The 22,383-nt window shown below is 37.8% G+C and overlaps 1 protein-coding gene across 3 annotated transcripts in view; it reads right to left on the reverse strand.

Moving 5' to 3' along the window:
• Positions 1-930: 930 nt before the first annotated feature.
• CLVS2 (clavesin 2) overlaps positions 931-22,383 on the reverse strand; it is a 64,867-nt gene continuing 43,414 nt past the window's right edge. For 2 of the 3 annotated variants that reach the window (XM_024759059.1, XM_024759060.1), the window contains exons 4-6: positions 13,464-13,574; positions 7,429-7,649; positions 931-1,725 (exon numbers count right to left, since the gene is read on the reverse strand). In XM_024759059.1, the coding sequence (XP_024614827.1) occupies positions 1,638-1,725; positions 7,429-7,649; positions 13,464-13,574 (420 nt within the window). In that variant the 3' untranslated portion in view covers positions 931-1,637. The remainder of the gene's footprint in view (positions 1,726-7,428; positions 7,650-13,463; positions 13,575-22,383) is intronic. The other variant, XM_024759061.1, reaches the window with a different exon arrangement.

Here is a 22,383-nt window from a genome sequence, read left to right on the forward strand (position 1 = left end):
ACTAAGAAGTATATGAAAGCTGCTACATGCCTTTATTTCTGTTGGTTTCCAAAAGTTCCTTGAGATATTTTTCTTTCAAAAGAATATTTTAACGTTAAATCCTCAGTCTCAAAAATTACCACTCTGAAAAGGTGGTAAAAATCTTGCTTTTTCACACTAGAATTTGAAATTTAAAGTTAAATTTTTAAAATGTGCTATCATTGCAGAATTTTTATGAAGTGAAAACTTTAACATAAGGATTCCAAATCTAGATTTATACTATAATATAGTATCTCAGATGCCCTCAGAAGATTTCATTATCTCTCCTGGATGCAATATGCTCTTAAAATCTTTTCTGAGAAGAAAATGCGTACTTACTGGATCATTAGGAAAATTAACTTGAATTTGGGGAAAGCAATATTACTCTCCATCACCTGATACTGCCTACTGCCTTTGTTGATACCTGTTGTTTTTTTGAAGACAAAATATATTGCACTAAAATGGCAGAGTCAAGATTGCATTACAAATTAAATTGAATTCCCTTAAATAAGTTCACTGAAAGTCTGTTTTACTATACCTCATTTTCATTAACTTTAATGGAAGTGGTTTTCCAGAGTTAGCATTGCATACAGTAATCTATAACATCTCTAAGACCATTGAATATGTGTGATTTACTTTGTAAGCCTGTCATATTGAGGATTTATTAGAGCTCAGTAAAAATATATACGTGTGTGAGAATATATATATTTTTTCAACCAGTGCACAAGAATTAGAAATTAGCCCCTTATTGGTACTTGGCAACTTTTATGTTCAAAATTAGCTGTCAAATACTATTCATGTATGAGTTCTCTTTCTCTTGATCAAAGAGTTTTGGGGGAAAATGTTTCTTAAAGTACATCAGACAGGGATAAAATGGGGTCTGGAATAAAGGACACATTGTGAAGACAGCAGTTTAAAAAGAATCCACTCTCTTTCAGAATTCCACATCTTAATTTGGGGAACATATTTTTTCACAAGACTCCAGGAATTAAACAACATAGAAGAGTTCAAGTGTTGAGTTTACCAGGTCATTTGCCATTTCTTGTCTCCCAAATGCAAGGCCAGTGATAGTCACCAGGGTACGTTTTCTGTGAACTGAAAATCACTAGACAGTTAATACATTTATCATAATAATTTCCTAGAATCATCTAGTTCCCTGTGCCCATTAAATGTACATTTGAGTATGACAGTTTCAGAGAAAAACAACGAAACAATCACTATGATAGCTGAAATATGGCTTCATAGGAAACAGGGCTACATTTAATTAGCTTTAATTGCTTATGTGTCTTTTCTGTTCTTGTTATAGTTCATATCACTGGCATAGACTCATAAGCCAATCTTCCAATTTAAGTTACTACCAAAATTTACAAACTTGACGTGAAGAGTACATTGTATTTACAAAGAACTTGGCACTTACAGAATAAATTATTGACCTTTTAAAAAAAATTCAGACCAGGGCACCCATGGTTCAGGCAAACGGGAAAGCCTGATGTCTTATATATTATGCTACATTAACGTGAATAAATAAATTTCCAGCTGGTAATTCCTCCGCAGCGCTGGCCCTGGTGCTGAAAACAAGTACCTTCCATTTCTAATCCATGGGGAGAGTAGAGAAGTTATCAGTCCAGAGAGAGCAAAGGTTGCATGTTTTCTTCCTCATTTTTATCCATGCGTTTTAACACTGTAGGATCCACAACTGATTGGGATCTAGAAATGATAAAGCCAATGTCAGTGCGTTACTGCCAAACAATCACCTTCTGTTCTCTGTCCTTTCTCCTCTATTACTTCTCTCATGGACGTGGATTAACTTTTTCTACAACAAGAGACTTATGAACTGAGAATGCTGCACATTTAAAGAGATACATTTAGGGTGATGTTTTGCATCAAAGGAAACAATCCCCTCTGGCCTCTGAATAGAATAATGCACAGCAGAGGATTCTAAATACATAATAATAGGCTTAAGTTCTCTTCTTTACAGTCAAGCAAGAGACTTTTCTTTGAGTCTGAGAATTTCTAGTACAGGACTGATGTATTCCAAGAGATCACCAAATGGGGGAACTATTACAGTCAACTTATTGTTATAAGAAAAGAAGTAGAAATAAAAGGAGCCTTGATTCCTGCCTGAAAGGGCTCTATGAAACGACTTCAACAGGAATGTGCATTTTTAACCATCTTTTTTTATATTTAATGAGAACTTTAGGAAAACAATCAATATTTCAATATAAGTTTTGTTCAATTTTCCACTAGGGCATCTGAATAAAATCAATCTTACTCTTGAAAACTTTAAGAAAAGTAGAAACCCCTCTTGTTTAGTCAGGAGCACTTTATGATTAGGAAAGCAAATGGAGCATCATTGTAAAGCAATTATGCTCCAATAGATATGTTAAAATTTTTTTTTTTTTTTTTTTTTTTGCATACGCAGGCCTCTCACTGTTGTGGCCTCTCCCGTTGCGGAGCACAGGCTCCGGACGCGCAGGCTCAGCGGCCATGGCTCACGGGCCCAGCCGCTCCGCGGCATGTGGGATCTTCCCGGACCGGGGCACGAACCCGTGTCCCCTGCATCGGCAGGTGGACTCTCAACCACTGCGCCACCGGGGAAGCCCGGATACGGCAATTTTAATAAAATAGTTTAAATTACAGTGCTCTATCCAACCTGGGATTAAGTTCCTAGTTTGCTTTTTTCAAAAACATCTTTATTGGAGTATAATTGCTTTACGATGGTGTGTTAGTTTCTGCTTTATAACAAAGTGAATCAGTTATACATATACATATGTCCCCATATCTCTTCCCTCTTGTGTCTCCCTCCCTCCCACCCTCCCTATCCCACCCCTCTAGTGTGGTCACAAAGCACCGAGCTGATCTCCCTGTGCTATGCGGCTGCTGCCCACTAGCTATCTATTTTATGTTTGGTAGTGTATATATGTCCTAGTTTGCTTTTACCATGCACTACAGATGTCAGAATTGTTGGATGATGAACGCTCCTGGCTCAATATGCAGAACTATTCCTCGATAAAACAAGCCAGGCAGAAACAATTTCTGATTAAGATTTTTTTGATATTTAATTGCCCCAAGTGTACTGTTGTTTTAGTCTAGATTTTCTTTTGTGCTCTCTTATACAAAAAAACAGGGTTATTTGTGCAGGATCATAACTGTTAATAAATTGGTCTGTTTCAATTGCAATAGAGGAAGTTACCTAACATTAACTCACAGTACATCTTAGCAGTCTCCAGCCTCTACTGTCTTTCTATGAATAACTTTTTTTCCTCATGAAAACCTATAGTTTAACTTTAATTATCCAGGTATCATTTATTCATTTATTATGTATCTACAATATTGTGCTATACCTTAGTGTTTAAGAGACTAGATTTTAGACAGAAATGGATTCCAATTCCACCTTCTACTATTTATTAGTTCTGTGACCAAGGGAAGGCTATTTAAACTTCCTAAGATTTTGTTCCCTTATCTGTAAAATGGGGAAAATAATACCTACATCATACAGATGTATTGAGGATCAAGTGCAATAATGCATGCATAACCCCCGGCATTAATTCCGGCAGATAGCATATGGTAGTGGTTAAGGAAATAACTTAGAGAATACTATTACCTGTATTCCAGCATTAGCATTGTAGCTTTGGAGGTATGTGAAGTGTAGAAGTTTCTTACCTTCTCTGTATCTGGGTCTCCTCATCAATAAGATGGGTATAGTATTACCTTATTAGTTGTTTAGAAAAGCAAAGGAGTTGATGTATACAAAGCATTAGATAGGGTTTGGCATGTAGTAACAATAGGTGTTGAATATTATTTAATCAAATGGAAGTGCATATTACCATAACAACATCAGTGTTGATGCTCACTGCAATTGCTGTGTGCCAGGCACTACCCTGGGTCCTAGAGGCATAAGGTAAAAGACATTCCCCGAGTTCAAGGAACCCATTCTCTAGTGAAGTTTGTATTCTTTCACATGATTATACTATCTCTCCACAAATTTACACGGAGGAACATAATCTTCTAGCTATACACGTAGCTAAATTCACCCAAAGGAACAGTTATCTACAACTCTTTGGTGAAGGAATGACTTTTCCCCTCTCAATCTAAGAATGATATAAAACTGGAAAAGGAGATGGAGGAAGGGTGGAACCTAAAAACAATTTTCTCCCGTCCTTGATGGGGAACTGCCATCCCCTGCCACAGAGAAGATAAAAATAAAGTGAAACAACTTTCTTGATCTCATTCTTCAGGAGTTTTCAAATAGAACCATATAACCTTCATATGATACAAAAGCTACACCAAACAAAGGATGTCTGAAATTCCAATCAGCCCATGTCAGAAGCAAGAAACTCAGGGTTGGGGAGGTCATCGTGCTGTAAGCCAAGTCTTCAGGGGACAAAATGTCCGAATTAATTGGAGAAGAAAATCAGGATCCAAAAAGACTTCAAAATGTGGATCGCCTGAACCAAATCTAACAAGATGATGTCAATTAAAATAATGTGCTTGGAGGAAAAAGCTAAACACAGAAATAAAGAATTATGAGGACAAGGATCTATAAGTAAAGAGACCAGTTTTAAGGGGTTCAGTATGAGTCAGCAATGTGCCTTGGCTGCCTGAACGGCAGCAACAGTGACAGCAACAGCAACTAAAGGAAGCCAATGAGGTCCTCCCTGCAAAGCCAGAATTCTGGAACCTCTATGCAAGTAATGATAACGTCAGATGTCACCTCTACAATTCTAAACACTGCACCTAAAAGGGGCCACTGACAGACAGCAGATGACTCCTTCATTCATTTAACTGGAGCCTAGTGAGCATGGTTTGTGTGCCAGGCTCCACTCCAGGCACTGAGGATTCAGAAGAGAACAGGACAGACAAAGCCACTAAAGTCTCCCTGAAGCTTACATTGCAGGACAGGGGGATAAATAACTAAATAAAATCAATCATTTCACTGACTAATAATGAACTATGAAGAAAATAAAGAAGGTGATTGATAGGAAGTGTCTAGAATGAGTAGGAAGTAGAGCTGATTAAGACCTGATGACTGAGAAAGACCAAAAGACCCTCTTGAGGAGATGACCTTTGATTGGGGCCAGCCATTGGAAGACAGAGGAAAAGAATATTCCAGCCAGAGGTGACAAGAATAAAGACCCTTGGATAGGAACAAGCTGGGGAGGCTGAAGGAGAATAAAGAAGGATGTTGTGTCTGAAAGGTAGGGGAAGAGAGAAAAGGTAAATAAACTTAGAGGAGAGAGGTAGGCAGGATCAGATCATGTGGCATATTGTAAGTCTCGATATGGAGTTGATTGTATTCATTGTATAATCAGCAGTCACTTAGAAATTCAAAGCAGAGAAGTGAAAGGATCTGATTTACATTTTTAAAATATGATTTTGATTGCCACATGGATAATATAATAAATGGAAGGTAGGGGAGCAGGGTAAAGGTGGAGGCAAAGAGAGCAGGTAGGAAGTTTTGGAGGAAGTGTGGGTGATGGGGATGCAGCTAAGGCTGTAGAAGATATGGAGAGAGGTGTGCTCAGAGGAGGGGACCACATTAGTTAACAAGTCACAGACGGAGGGGCTAGAGGAAATGAGCATTGCTAGCTGGCAAAGGAAAAGACTAAGGGACACCTATGAGAGCTGTCTCCAAATCCTCCTGTAGCTCAGTTCTACAGTGAGGGCACTCTGTGTCATGCTGTCACAGAAGAGTAGACAAGATTTATATCAACAACATGAAAGACTCTGTAACTCATGGATTGGAACCTTGTTCCATTACATATAGACCATGTGACTTTGGGGATACGAATATCTGTTTAACAAGGTTGCTGTGAGAATTAAATAAGTGAATGTTACCAAAAAAGGTACCTAGTAAGGGCCTAACTCATGAGAAGTTTATTAAAAATGGTAGATTGTAACAATTATCACTGTTAGAATTTTAATTTTTATCAGCAGGAACCTATTCTTAGGCAATGGCTTTTAACCATTTTTGTCTTAGACAACTTTGAGAATTTGATGAAATATGCCTTCTCTCCAGAAAAAAAATGCACCATATATACATTTATATATCTATATATACATACTTACATTCAAACATATACACACACAGTTTTGAATACAACTTTTATCACTTTACATACCACTTTGAGAGTCCATCAATGAACCCCTTTGGTGAGAAGAGCATATAACTCAAATTAGGAAGCCTTGTTTTAAGAGGAGGGAGTTGAAAAGCCCAAACTTGATTTAAAGATAAGCTTGTCAATTAGTGGAGAAATTAAAGCTGAAGATGTTCCTGGCCTTTCCGTTCTCTCCAAGGAGTTGTGGAGCAGCCTGGGGAGCAGCCCGCCCCCCAAGAACAGCAGCAGCTGCAGCAGCAAATAAAAGAGGCCAGTCTCAAAGATGCCACTGCATGAGTCAGTGGTGACCAAATGACCCTAAGGCTTTCCTCAGAGAAGGATGCAAGGTAGTGTTTGCAATGACATGGGAGATGCCCTTGTGTCCTCCCTGAATTAGGTGAAGAGAGTCTTGTGGGAGCTGTGGTTCCTATATTTCTAGGATAGGAAATGAACCAAGAAATAATATTTGTGATCCAAATGAACCGTGGGCTGGTGTGGCCTGGGGTAGCATAAGAATTAGATGTCTTCATCTAATTGCTACAGAATGCAAACTCAGAGGCAGTTATGAATTTGTGTGTGTCTGGCAACCCCCTTGCCCTCGATCATCAGTAGATTATGGCTGGACATATGTTTTACCCATATTGGATACCAAACGCCTAGGAAAATTTTTATTACGGAGCATGTGTTGAATAAATACCCATTGACTGAAAGAAAACAGGCCGAATAACACTATGAGAGTCAAAGCAGGAAATCAGATTCTGACTCAACAATGAATTCTGTAAAGATTAAAGCTGTAGGGAAAGACAGTGTTTTGCCCCAGGAATGGCTAGACAGAAACTTTTAAACAGAAACTTGGCAGAGATGCTGAAAAAAGAACGTAAGCTTTGAATGTTAGTGTTTGAAGTGTGTGTGTGTGTTCACTCTATGGATCCCTTCCTTCAAATGAAATCTTATACAGAAGTCCAAAAATTTGTTTAGATAGTCAGTCTCACCGCAGTGGAGATGGGCACTGTCCCCACCCCCTACCTGTTTGCCCTGAGGCACTCAACCAGAACCTTAAAGAACAGTTTGAAAAGCCACTGGATTGGCTGACTTCTAAGGGGCCAGCTGGATTGTGAATTTGGAGCAACATTGAGTTGAGGTTACCTTGAATGAATTTATCTTTGACTTGAAGCTCCTTAGACATCCAATCATAGAAGCATGAAAGGCTTTAAAATGTCACCAAATATCTACTTCAGAAAAATATAAAATCTGGAGTTGTATCAGGTGTCCCCACCTGGCCCAGCCCGCTTCCCAGCAACCTCCAGCATACCTCTTCATGGACTTGGGGGAGAGTTCCTTCTCTACCTCCTTCACAGGCATGCTGTAGGAGTCCACACTGTATTCAGTGTCGTCATCATACTCGTGGTCTAGCAGTGTTCTCGCCCAGGTTCCCATATCGTAAGGGGGGAGCATTCCTCCAAACTCAGAGGGCAAAATCTCAGGATGAATTAGTTGGTGTAGACTGTTCAGGTTGTTACCGTGCAAAAATATCTACAAATGCAAGAAGAGGGTGGGAGAAAACACACAGAGGAGAATAAATATCACCCAGATTTGGGGAACTGGGCGGGTGGCGGGGAGGGGGGGACGGAAGATTGAGGATAGGAATGCCAAAGCAAGAGTTTTCCATGTCTGTTAAAATATTTAAGCCCCTCATCTACTCTGAAACAGGAAGGCTGGTTCTGTAATCCTAGTACTTCATATAAAAATCCTGAGGCTCAGGGATTTTAGGTAGCTTCTAGAAGGTCAGATCGTTATTGGTTTAAAGAACTGGAACAAGAAATTTAGTTTCCTGCTTCATAGCTGGGAACATGAGCAGAATCTAATGTGCGCGTTGATCTGCACATTATCCTGGTGTTAGCTGTACAAAGCTGATGATGTGCATAATGAACGCTGTTAAAAGACTCTTCTCATAAGGACTCAACAACTGCTGAGCCCATTCAAGTTATTAAACCCAAAAGCTGTCACCAGTATGGCTTTCTCTTTATCTTCGGTAAAAATAAGAATACTGTAACCACTAAATTACCGCTTTATAATACAAAGTATGTGATGTAAATAAAAGTAGATTAGCATCATCACAATGAAAGGTTGACTGAAGTTTCACATCCCAAAGGACCAATGTTCTATAATGTTGCCAGCATCTTCTCTGCTAAGGATTTCCATGGTTATCATTCAAATCAGAAATGGAATGAGTTGAAACTGTAAAGCTGTGTACATCTGTTAATTATTCTTATCACTGTCTACATAGAGCTTTTTGTTAAACTGGAGAATTATTTAAGCTACATACTCAAGATTTGTTTCTCCATAAATTGCCAGCTCTTTCCTCTTCTTTCATTTCAATCTCAGGACTTCAGATCAGTCTTCTCTGATAAAGTACTCTTGTCACCTCATATAAACTTATATATTTATTTAAAGATTATAATTTATAATTGGCTTAGAAATCTCATACTTCAGGTTCAAGATGAACAGGCTAAGAGGTTTATCTTGCTTTCCATACTTTTAGAATCCACGGAAGTAAATATACTGGGAAACAAAGACTAGTCTATATCAAATAAAATGAGAGGAATGGGAGTCACCAGTCAACAAATAATTTCAACAAATTGTGCAAGAGTATAAAAGCACCTGAGATCAGGTCACTGGCCAAAATGATCACAGCAAGTGGCTGGTGGAATACATAATGTGGGGCTTACAGAGGTGGAAGATACTGTCTGCCCCAAGTTAAATCAGGTTAATTGCAAATTTTACACCTTCCCCTTCCTACTTACAGAGCACAACAGGAAAACACACACACACACACACACTCTGTCACTCTGTCACTGTCTCTCTCCTATAATTTTCCTGGGAAAATTAAGTTCTAGCACCTGAAATCCCTACTTTATTAGGTATACAACCTTTATTTCATCAGATGTACTACTTCATGTCAGAAACCTTATCTTTCAAGTCATGCAAGAGTTAGGTAATAAATCCTTAGAAAAGTAAATGTAATTCACACTACTTCTCTTTTCACTAACACTCTGTTCCCTCCTCCCTCAACATCACTTTCAGCTTTGGCCTTGTTTCCTCTTTCCCTGAAAAAATAGGGCAACCAGATGAGACCCACCCACTAGCATCTGTGTCCATATGCTTTGCCTTTGCTCCCAGCACAATGGAAGAATAAACTCTACAAAGGCCAACCCCTCCACCTGTGCACTAGAATTCATTCTCTCTTCCACTCAGTTATATTTCCCAAACAATTCTCTCTCGTCTCTCTCACATCATCAGATTTCCTCCTCTTCTCTATCTTTCCCATCAAAGAACAAACATGCCAACTCTACTCTTCCCTCCCCCCATACAGATGCATAAAACCTCTCTTGACCTTACCTCCAGTTATTATCCTATTTTTCTCCTTCCTTTCACTGCAAAATTCATCAAAGGAGTCATCTATATTCATTGTCCAAGTACTTTTGTCCCATTTTTCCTGAATCGAATCCAAATAGGCTTTGCCTCCCACCATTGCATGAAAATAGCTCTTGTCAAGATCCTTCTCACTGCTAAATTCAGTGTCCAATAATTCTCTGTCCTTATTTTTCTTAAACTCTCAGCAGCACTGGATATAGTAGATGGCTCTCCTCATTGAAACACTTTCTCCCAGGATCTCTTGGTTTCCTTCTATTTGATAGATGCTTTTTTCAGACTCTTTTGCTGGTTATTCCTCACCTCCCCAGCATCTTAACATCAGAGAGCTCCAGGCTTCGGTTCTCAGATTTATTCTCTTCTCTAACTATACTCACTCCTTGGTGATGTCATTCAGTCTAGTGGCTTTAAGTATTGTCCATACACTGAAAATTTATATTTTGAATCCAGACTTCTCTTTTGAACTCCATATTGTATTTCTACTCTCTATGTCACACCTCCACTTAAATGGTAAATGGGCACCTGGAACTTAACATATCCAAGATTGAACTTATAATTCTCTCCCCCAAATCAACTCCTCCCTATTTTCAATGTCAGTTAATCGTACAAATATGCTTCTAGTTTCTCAGGCCAAAACATTTGACTCATCTTTTACTTCTCTCATAATCTAAGTTGTCAGTAAATTCTTTTGGTACTACCTCCAAAATCTATCCTGAATTCAAACATCTGAACAACTCCACCCTTACAACCCTAACTCAACTCCCATCATCCTTCACACTGTGTTACTGCCTCCTAACTGCCCTCCTGACTTCCACTCTCGCCACCAATACTCTATTCTCAACACAGCAACAGAATGACCATGTTAAAACATCCGTCAGGTCACATTAGTCTGCTCATAATCCCCCATTGGCTTCTTCTTTCTCTCAGAGTAAGTCCTATAAGATCCTCTATGAACTCTTTCTGTGACCACATCTCCTACTACTCACACCCTGCTGGAATATGCCATGCACACATTTGTCTCATCATTTATTGAAGTTTTACTATATTCTCTCCCGTGTATATTTTTTCTTCCTCCATTTCATGCAAGAAGGCTGGTTCTTTGGGTCTCCTTTGCCTCAGATTACCTTACAATTATACTTAGGCTGAACTTTTAAATTTAAAAAACTTTTACATTTTATTTTCCTAAACCATGCCATTGAAGAGATTATGGTAGCTGACCATAATTATGGTAGAAAGAGGGTAGAATATTTTTAAGAATTAGCAAGGAATAGAATAGCAAGCCCACGATTGAGGAAGAAGTGGAAATTTGTGACAACTAGCAGGAAAACCTGTTTCCTGTCAGCTCTTGGGGTGTGGCAGGACCACATCCGTGGACCAGCTGAAGAGTGCACTAGGGTAGTGGATTGAAACCTCGCCATTGGGTTCTGGCTTCAGTAAAGATGCTGAAGCATCTCCTTCTGCTGGAGCAGAAGGAGACCTTAATTCAAGGAACTAATACTAGCTTGAACAGTGGGCATGTCAAAAGTGGCCATGATGGATGGGAAGTTAGGCTCTACATGAAAGATTCTAGACACTGGTGAAATTTTGAGAAGAAGGGACCCCTGTCAACCCCTAAGGTTGACATTCCCATCAGCCCAGTATGTTGGAAACTCAAAGTCTGATTTAATTTAAGAAAATGAAGAGCTAAATGTCTACTGTGAAAGAGGATTCACGACTCTTTCCTAGGTTTCCTTTTACCAGTTTTTCAGAACATAGATTTACAGCATCTGTGTTGTAAGTTGTTTGAGTAATACTGTAATGCTGAATCACTTGGGATTCCAGTAAGGAAATATAATAACGTTGCATTGTGCATTGATTATATACTTAAAAATTAAAGGTGTTTCAATCTATAATTATTTTCTCATACAAAAATTTCCAAGTCATATAGTTTTAATTAAAATTGTAAAATTCAAATACCTCAATTCCATCTGGAATGGTGCTAGCAATGCATTCTTGTAGGCATTGTCAAAATCATCAAATTCCATCAAATAACCCCCAAACCTAGAACTTTCCTTGTTTTGTAGACTTGAAACTCTTCAGTCTTTTCAACAGAGCAAAATCATGTCAAAATCATGTCACAACAAGTCACTCCTGCACTCAAAGTCTTTCAAGTGCTCCTCATTTCACTCTGACTGAAAGCCCAGATCTTTACAACAGTGTACAAGACCCTCTATGAGCGGGCACACTATGTTCCTGCCCATCCAGTCCCCTAATATCCTCCCCAGTAGCTTATTCGTCTCCAGCTTTTCTGGCCTCCTTGCTATTTGTCAAATATTCCAGGCCTGTTTCTACCTAAGGACCATTGCCTTTGCTAGTCCCTCTACCTGGAACAGTCTTCCCAATACATCCACATTTTCAGCTCTACTACCTCCTAGCTGTGATTTAGAGCAAATGGTTTCACCTTCTATGCCTCATTTTCCCATCTATAAAAGGAGGAAAATAACAATGCTTACCCTAAAGCTTTGTTGGAGGGACTAAATGAGTTAACATGCCAAGAGTACTTAGAACAGCATGCGGCAAAGCATGAACACTACAAAAGCATTCATTAGTACAACTTGTGCTAAAAGCCCCAGCAGGTATTTTGGATCACCTGATCATGCCTTCATAAAACAATGCTGAAAGTGTTTTTTCTGAGGCACATCAATACATTTTTCCAAATTATAAAATGTAAATTAATATGAATCTTGGTGGTAGAAATAATTCCTAATATAAATTATAATTGTTTACAGAATTCCTCCTCCTAAATTGCTAAAACATATTCAACAAATTCATAAACAGAAAACTCTCTGTTCACAAATGTTTGACACCGACACATACTAACAATGATTTCACTTTCACACTCACAGTAAGGCTTCTATGGCACTGAGATACCTGAAGTGCCTTCTCATTCATGAGAAACATGGAAAATTATCTTCCCTATGGGTTTAGAAGTAACTATATTTTCCTGTGGAACTAATCATTTGAAAATTGGTCACAGCACAGTGGTAAAAATATCTCTAAATGCAGAGCTATTTGTATTCAAATGTTAACTCTACAACTTTACAGCTGTGTAAATGAATAAGCAAGTTATTTATCCATCCTAAGACTTACTTTCCTCAGCTTTTCAATAGGAGATGTTGCTTACTAAGCTTACTTTTCAGAGATGTTTGGAGGATAAAATGAAATAATGTACATTAAAATGCATTTTAAAATATTATCAGTAGTGATAAATGTGTTCGGTATTTACAATGTGCCATGCACTGCATTAAATAATTTATATAAATATTCTTATTCTCAGAAAAATGATTATTTTGGAACCTACTTTGAATATCCTCATTGTTGGATAAAATTGAATCTTGGAATTCAAGTAACTTGTAATTTAAAGAGATATTAAAATTTCTACACATTAGTATTCTTTCTGAAATGTGTGATTGATCAAGACAATCACTACAAAATTATATTAGAGATCACAAAATTCAATATATTCAATGTAATATATATTGTGAAATAACTAACGCCTATTTATAACATAAAAAATTATAACTTTTGCCTGCATATTACTTGAAATTAAGTGTACCAATAACAATATAGTAACATGGTATAATTTTTTTTACTCTTAAACTGAGGCTTTAATGTATAATGAATGTGCTAAAATGTTCTCCCCATTTGTGGAAAAGCAAGAGAGCTAGTTTTTAAGTATTTCTTTCACAGATACACTGTTCAGAATTAAGCACAAGTTTTTACATTTTGTAAAATATCTTTTATGTTATCTTTTAGAGTTATATTCAATACAGAAACACATTTTACCACAGCACATGTTATACATACAGTATGCATCATAATTTATTGAATGGGGGAGCAGAAAGGAAATAAAAAAACAAAGAAGCAAACAAATACCCTTTTCCGAGTCTTCTCCTTCAGGAAAGGCCGGATCACGGTATACAGGGCATGGATATACCATGGCTGGTTGACAAAATGAATTCCTCCAAATCGTGCTGGGAAACTATCCTAGAGTAACATGGCGGGGAAAAAAAATCAAGACACGCTTTAAAACACTGAGAAGGTTTAGGGAAGGCCATATGGTATATAAATTTGTTATTCCGTATACTTAAATGATTATGTGTATAGCTAAGGAGAAGAAAGAAGGAAGAACCTTAGGAAGAACCTTACTGCAATTAATCATTGTAACTTTCATACAGAAACTGAAGCAATATGTAATAAAGCACATCTTTCTCAAGAATAGGTTGTTGATAGGAATTTCAGCATTTTTAGGAGTGCCACGTTTTAAGCCTGCAAACTGCTAACAGTCATTATAGACCGAGACATATAAGTAAATGACTATAGAAATTTGTCAAATAATGAATCTATGTTAGATAAGTGTCTATTAAAATGTATTTAAATTAAAATGTTTTATTAAATTTCAATGTAGTTATCTATAATGTGACGACGGTCAGATATCAAAACTCACTTTATTCTCTTTATTTTATTACCAACTTTACTTTTACTTTACTCCTTTCCTTATTCCAACTACAAAAAAAGGAAACACGCTTAAGCAAAATAAAAACCTGGAATTATAGTGTAAGAAATTTGCACATGCATTTTGCCAAGTTAAATGAAAGTTAAACCCTCTGAGCTCACCCAACAGGAGTAAAATGGGGCTATCACAACGCCAGCCTCTCCTTCAGCAAGAACTCAACCATGTAAGGTTTGCATTTGAAGTGATGTAGAGTTGTTTTCCTCCTTTCTGTGACTAAATAGGTGCATCTCAAGTCCACCCCCAAATCTGAAGAGAATCCTTAAGCCAAATAAGTTACAACATTTGACAGAGCTACGGATTCTACGTAAATGGACATAGATTTTGCTACTGGTTCACCATTCCACGCTGAACTGACTACAAAAGTCTCCTTTAAAAAACTGTACCACTAGAAGTGTCTCTTGAGTGGCATCATAATAATTGGCATACATCTAGATTCTACTGAGAACATAAACAGGAACAAAAGAGAAGAAACTGAAATGATTGTAGATCTATTTTCTTAATTTAAATTTTCTCTTGAACAAGATTCAAAAGATTTAAAAACATGCATGGTGTAACATCATTAAATTATTTTGTTTTTAGGGGACGCTTATGAGCATTAGAAATTAATTAGTCATTTTATATATTGATTTTTAGAGTCAACAAACATTTTTTCTGCAACAAAATTTCTATCTTTGAGAATAACATACTATGAAAAAACCACAGTATTTCAAATAATAAATACATTCGTAAGCTGTGTCTTATTTTATGTCAATGTCTTACTTCTTTTATAAATTTGTAGCTTTCATTCATCAAGAGTATTACAAAACAGAAATGAATCAGGTAGAAATGCAGACATAGTGTCTTTTAATTTTTTTATTTTTTCAGCTAAATATGCTTTTATTTTCATATGAAAAAATACATCTGACTTCCACATAGCAGGTTACTTTTTAAAAAATTTTTATTGGAGTATAGTTGCTTTACAATGTTGTGTTAGTTTCTACTGTACACAGGCATAGAGAACAAACATATGGATACCAAGGGGGAAATGGGGGGGGATGAATTGGGACACTGAGATTGACATACATACACTATTGATACTACGTATAAAATAGATAACTAATGAGAACATACTGTATAGCACAGGGAACTCTACTCAGTGCTCTGTGGTGACCTACATGGGAAGGAAATCCAGAAAAGAGGGGATATATGAATCATATATGTATATATGATTCATAGTGTCTTTTAAAATTATGACATTTTTATACATAAAATGAAGATAAATAATGTATATATAATAAAGAGAATACTAATATGTGCCCTCCACTCAGCTTAAGAAATAGAATATAATTGGTAACTTTGAAGATCACTGTATTTATATATTCTTTCATTTCCCCCACATTTTAAAATTTCACATTGTATTTCAAATATAAGGATTTCTCTTGCTTATATCAATATTTTATTTTATAAATGTTATAAATATCATATTTTTATGTTGCATATTTTTGCTATATATATATATATCTCCCTTAAAACATACTGTTACATTTTTTAAGTACTTAAGCTTTATAAAAATGTCATAGTCAATGTGGTCGGGTAACAGTGTTTTTGCGGTTCCTTGTATTTGAAATTTAAACACGTTGTGCATAGCTATAGTTCATTGTCACTGTTGTATAGCATACCATTGTATGGAACACCACAGTTTATTTTCTTCTGTCCCTGCACGTTGTTTTCCAAACTTTCGGTTTGTTTTGCTATCACCAACACAGCTGCTCCGCAGACTTCATTCTCAGAAGTGTCTCTTGTGCATGTTCAGGTGTATGTGCAGGGTATTTATCTAAAAGTGTTAACGTTGAGTCATAGAGTGTATACAGTTCAACTTTACAAAATTGTTAGGAGCAAACTGCACCAACTTATACTCCTCTCTCCCCCAGTAATGCAGGAAAGTTCTGGCTGCTCCACATACTACACTTGGTATCATCCATCTTTCTAACTTCTGCCAATCTAGTGGGTGTAAAATAGATTCTCGTGACACTTTAATTTGTTAGTTGCTTCGTCTTTGCTTATTTTAATTCCATCATTAATAACATTGTTTGATAACATAACCATTTTACACAGAGGTGTTTTGTTTCTGGGTCCTTGAAGGCCTGAATTTGTTATCTCTGCTGGTCTTGTTCATGATATCTTGCTTATGGTGGATCATATTTGGCTAATATTAATCCTTGGGAATCCTGAAAGAGCTAGTTTGAGGATGCTTTTCTCCCGACAAGACCTATATTAGCTCCCACTAGGTTCTATCCCTGGATATGGGAGAGGCAGAGAGGTTCCTTAAATGTTTCCTGGCCAGCAGGGATTTCCCCAGCACAACCTTTCCCTAAGGATGCAGCACCTGGAGGAATGCAGGTTCTCACATCCAGTCCCCAACTTGCCCTCAGTGTGTGCAGGCCTCACGTCTTCTCCTGCCCACCGCGCACCCCCAGCAATCATTACTCTCCAAAACTCTAGGTTCCTACAGTCAACATTGGCCTCCAGAACCACTCAAGCTTCCCTTATTCTGTTTCTTTCCAATAGACTCCATGTGTTTGTCTCTGTTGGGACTTGTTTTATGTTCACCAGAGTTCAGTAGAGCACCTAGACATATTTTCATTGTGATTTATTCAATACCTTGGTGCTTCATGGCAGGGAGATCTTTAAGAATTTTTAACCTACAGCACTACCTAAAGCAGAACTACTTAGTACACTTTTAAAATATACTCCTGAGTGAGCATTTGATCTCTAGAACAAAACTTAATGAACACCAGCTATCAGGTTTTTAAGCCAGAAGTCTTAGCTCAGTGATTTTTAAACTTTGAGAACCACTTGAGGTCATGCCTTCTACTGTGAACAAAGAATATACACATGTAAACACATAACTTACACATGATGCCATGGATTCCTTGGACACATCTTTCAATACAGAATGACTTGGTCAGTACCAAATCACAGTTAAGGCAGTGTGAAAGAGAAAGGAAAGCACTGACTTTGCAATCAAGTAGACCTAGGTTAAAATTCTGACTTAACAGTACCTCTGTGTTAAAAAGGTATCAAAGTCCAAAGCAAGAACATAATACTTGATTCCTTCCTTTCCTCAGTGTGATATTACTCATTTCCTTTCTCTTTTTCTTCTCCTTGTGGTATTACCATTATACACATGGTACACCTTTTGTAGTTGCCCTGCAGTCCTTGGATATTCTGTTCTGTTTTTTTTTTCCCTTTGTTCTCTTTGCGTTTCAGTTTTTGAGGTTTCTATTGATATATCCTCAAGCTCAGAGATTCTTTCCTTAGCTGTGTCCAGTCTACTGAAAAGCCTATCAAAAGAAGTCTTCATTTCTGTCACAGTTTTTGATCGCTAGCATTTCTTTTTGGTTCTTTTTTAGGATTTCCTCCTCTCTGCTTACCTTGTCCAGCTGTTTTAGCATGCTGTCTAGTTATTCATTAAAGCCCTTAGCGTATTAACCATAGTTTAAAATTCCCAGTCTAATGATTCCAATATCCCTGCCATGTCTCATTCAGATGCTTACCCTGTCTCTTCAAATTTTGTTTTCCATCTTTTTTCAGTTATGACTCATAATTTTTTCTTGATAGCCAGGCATGATGTACCAGGTAAAAGGAACTATTGTAAAAGGCCTTCAGTAATAAAATGGTAAGAGGTGGGGGAAGGTAAAGCATTCTATAGTCCAATGGATTAGCTCTTGGGCTTTTAATGATCTTGTGCCTGTGGACTGTTAACTCACAAGAGTTTCTTGATTTTTTTTCCTCCCCGCTTGGGTGGAGCAGGATGGCTAAAGTACCTGGAGTTGGGTATTTGCCTTTTCCCATGTGGAAGACTAAAGTTGGGAGTTTCCCTCCCCCACAGGTCAGTTAAGCTCTAATAATACCCCAGCCGGTTAGGTTCTGGTTACCTGGTTTCTCCTGAGAGCAAGCCTTGATGAGTAGAGCAGAGTGCTCTGGTATATGTAAAAATGGTCCCTTTTCCCCTCCTCCTGATGCAAACACAAGGAGATTTTTCTCAAATATTTACGGTGAGAACTTGGTCAAGGTCCTGGAGGTAAATCTCACAAAAGTGTGGAAGGCCCCCCTATACCTGCTCCTCTCCCTGGAGCTTTTAACTCTCAGCATTTTATACAATGAGCCTCCAGCAATTCGTCATTAACAATTCAGGCTGTCCTTCCCCAGATTGGTTCCCACGTAGGTTTTTGATCATGACTTTCTGCCCCAATAAGCCAAGACTCCCTGTATTCACCTGTTTCTCTAATCCTGGGGGGTAGGGGATTGCCCTGTGTCCTCACACCACTTTTATAGATCTAAGAATAGTTGTTGATTTTTCAGTCTGTTCAGTTTTTTCCTTGTTAGGACAGAGTGGTGACTTCCAAGCTGTTTACATTAGGAACTGGAAACCAGAAGTCTGATCCCCTTTATTTCTGATCACACCTCAGGTCTTGCAGCTACACCCTACCTCTGTGTAGCTTCATATTTTCATATTCACCTTCCATATGATGCTAGTGTGATCACAGCAAAATCCGAAACTCACTACCTCCATTCCACTCTTTAGTACAATGTCACTTTCCCCCATCCCCTTCATGTCTGTTCATGTTCACATGTTGTTTTATCACTTGTTGATTCTGTTCCTTCCCATACGCATCCCTCCCTTTTTGTTTCATCTGCTTTTACTAATCCCTTAAGAATTAGCTCAGGCAACATAATTTCCAGGAAGCTCTTTTGATCCTTTTCCTGACTTATCCCACTGCTCTCACATCAAAGCCCATCTCTACCATCACAGTGTCTAAGTCCATCGCTGCACTTGCCATGAGATACTAAAATTGTCTCTTTATTTACCTGCCTCCACTACTAAATTGTGAGCTCTCTGAGTGCAGAGGTTGTGTGTTCCATATGGTCTGTTGGTGCTGGGCCTGGCATCCATTTCCACCTACTTCATGCCTCACCTAACAGAGCAGGGGATGGAAGGCTAAAACAGGAATCTATGTTAGCTAGGGTTCTGACCAGGTGAGATCTGTCAATGAGATGCACTTGAATAAGATTTAAAGGACTAAAGGGAGGCAGCAGTCACCTTCCTGTGCAATGACAGCTGCTAAGCAAGCTCTAGAAGAGCAATTGTTTACAGTAGTGTCTTCACACCACCTTCCACTTTCTAGTTACCACCTCTGGAAGGTAAACGTCTGCTGGGACATTAGCAGTAAGAGGGTGAAGACATCAGTTTCTTGACCTCTGAATCATATCTGCAGGGTTGGGACCTCAAAACCAAGAGAGCAGTCACAGTCCTCCGTAATTTTCATTCCTCCTGCTCTTCCAGTGAGGTTTTAAGCACTCACTCACTGCATTTAAATCCATTTTTCCTTGAACTATCCAGAGAGATTTCTGTTTTGCGCACTGAATGCTGATCCAGACTGTGCCTGATTCATCCTTCTACTCCCAGCATTTTGAAAACCTGTGTATGTGAATGTGTGTGTAAGCTAGATGAATATTTATTAAATGAAATACATTCTGATATTTATTATTTAAGTAAACTAGTTACATTCTCTGAGCTACAATTTCTTTATCTGCAACATGGGAACAATATTTAACAGGACTGCTAATGGCTCACCATTGGTGCCACTCATTGAGCCCACCTTCTTGGTGCTGAGCTACCATATTAACTCCCACTTTACACACGTGGAAATGACCGCGGTGGTAATTTTATAATATAGTTTATTGGGCAATTGTTTGGCCCTAAATAACACTACATAGTACAAAATAATAATCAAAATATTAAGAATATACAGTATGTTGATCATTGGCTCTGGCCACACTGCTCTTCACTGGAGACAAGGAAATAAGTGCTTTGCAATTAATGAGAATATAGCCAAAATGGGCTGAAAAGAGTTAATAGAATTTCTACCTTCCAAAAGCTTTTGCCAATTCACCTACTTCCATTCGTTTTTCCTTGAGCAGAACACTTTGTGCTTGAGGTACAGATTGTCTGGCCTGAATTCTTCAGTTAATGGAAACTTGACCCACCAAAGCTGTAGTGGAACTCGGCATGTCTCCAAGCCTCTGCTGACCACAAACTCAAATAAATATCCTTCTTTGGGAGAAGATGGATTTGGAAGTACTTCCAGCATGTAATATGTGGGTTTTCTTAAGAGTTGACTGCCATGGCAAACAACTGCAAAATGAGCTCAGTCAAAGCAAAGCCTTGATCTTCTCCTCATTGGCATAAAAACACTATGAACACAAGAGACTTTGGCATCATGGGCACCATATAGAGGGGTAAACATATTTATATCTACCAAATATACATAAGAGAATTATTCACATATTTCTAGCAAAAAAAAAATATGTTTGCCCTAAATATCTAGCTATTCAAGAAAAAAACAATTAGAGAATCTGAACTATTAGCATGTAACTCAAATTTTTAACTGATTTTGATGAAATATAAAAATTGTGTATTAAGATTAACACTACTATGAGTAAATTGTCAGATTTGAGAACATAAATCAATATAGTTTCTGGTGTAATTAAAGGTTGAGGTAATAAATATGAGGAAAATGAACTTTTCTATTATTACATCACAACTCTGGTCTTGTTTCACAAGTAAGACTGTCTAGGACTCCTAAACCAGACTGTCTATGGTTCCTCAACTTCTTCTTAAACTTATCAACTGGGTTTAAGAATTGTCCTCAATGTGAACATAGGCAAAAATTGTATTTGTAACTCACCCATTCAGAATTAAATCTATTCGGCCTTTTTTAATGTTTGTTTTTCTTTTCCTCTTTTCTTGCACTTTTTGTAGCACTTAGTTTCAACTACTATATGCGCTATGGCAAAATGCATTTAGTAATAAATTGTAGCACCAGCACCTAGAAATTACACCTTTAATTCCACAACTCTACCTTTGAAGTTATACTAGGATCAAAAATATTGGACTGTTCTTTTATGAAGCTTTTAGAATAAATATAAAACACGCTTGTTGTAGAAATTTTGAACACAAAATAAAATATAATTTTTTTTTGCGGTACGCGGGCCTCTCATTGTTGTGGCCTCTCCTCTTGCGGAGCACAGGCTCTGGACGCGCAGGCTCAGTGGCCATGGCTCACGGACCTAGCCACTCCATGGCATGTGGGATCTTCCCAGACTGGGGCACGAACCCGTGTTCCCTGCATCGGCAGGCGGACTCTCAACTACTGTGCTACCAGGGAAGCCCAAAATATGATTTTTAAAAAGTCACTCATAACTTTACCACCTAGAGACAAAAGCAATACTCTAACTATCTTGGGGTATGTCTCCATTTCTTTTCAGTTATGTTTTATATAGATGACATGAAACTCTAACAGTCTGAAATTATGATAATAGTTTTTTTATAATGGCTCATATGTGTGCAACATACACGATATCACTTTCTCTAAAAGTATGAGTAGGTATAGAAAGTAGGTGATTATTGTAGCAGTTGGTACTACTGGTTCCTTAGGGAGGATCAACATTAGCTTCCTTCAGATATGTTCAAACTTCTTAAGATCGGTCTGCTTTGATAGCTAGTGGGAAGCAGCCGCAAAGCACAGGGAGCTCAGCTCGGTGCTTCGTGTCCACCTAAAGGGGTGGGCTAGGGAGGGTGGGAGGGAAACACAAGAGGGAGGGGATATGGGGATATATGTATACATATAGCCGATTTGCTTTGTTATACAGCAGCAACTAACACAACATTGTAAAGCAATTATACTCCAATAAAGATGTTAAAAAAATAAAAATAAAAACTTTGAAAAGAAAGCATAAAAAATATGCAATCAAAAGGTGAAGAGAAAAAAGATATAAAAGATGGTGTTCAGTAGTTATTAAGAATATTATGTTATTTGTATAGATTTTATGATATTTGTGGTATGTGTCAGCTTCTTAAAATGTCTAGTTTATAGTGATTCGTTTCATTATGAGTAAAATTTCATTTTGTATCTGAAAAAAAAAAAAAAACGATTGGTCTACTTTGACGTGCTAACCGTAGAATGTTTTGCTAAATATGTATATTGAGGGTATTCTTTCTAGATGGTAAAATAGTATTTTAATCTCATATTCCGGACCGGGGCACGAAACCGTGTCCCCTGCATCGGGAGGCAGACTCCCAACCACTGCGCCACCAGGGAAGTCCTCACATCCGTCTTCTAGAATTTTGTACTAGCTATTTGTCGACATGTTGTACCCATCTTCAGAAGCTTAAGATTCCTGAATGAAATCACGTTTGTTCTAGTTCCAAAGCCCTGCTCCCATTCCCTACCACTA

This window comes from Neophocaena asiaeorientalis, unplaced genomic scaffold, assembly GCF_003031525.2.
Source record: "Neophocaena asiaeorientalis asiaeorientalis breed wild unplaced genomic scaffold, Neophocaena_asiaeorientalis_V1.1 scaffold5, whole genome shotgun sequence".
Lineage (NCBI taxonomy): Eukaryota > Metazoa > Chordata > Mammalia > Artiodactyla > Phocoenidae > Neophocaena > Neophocaena asiaeorientalis.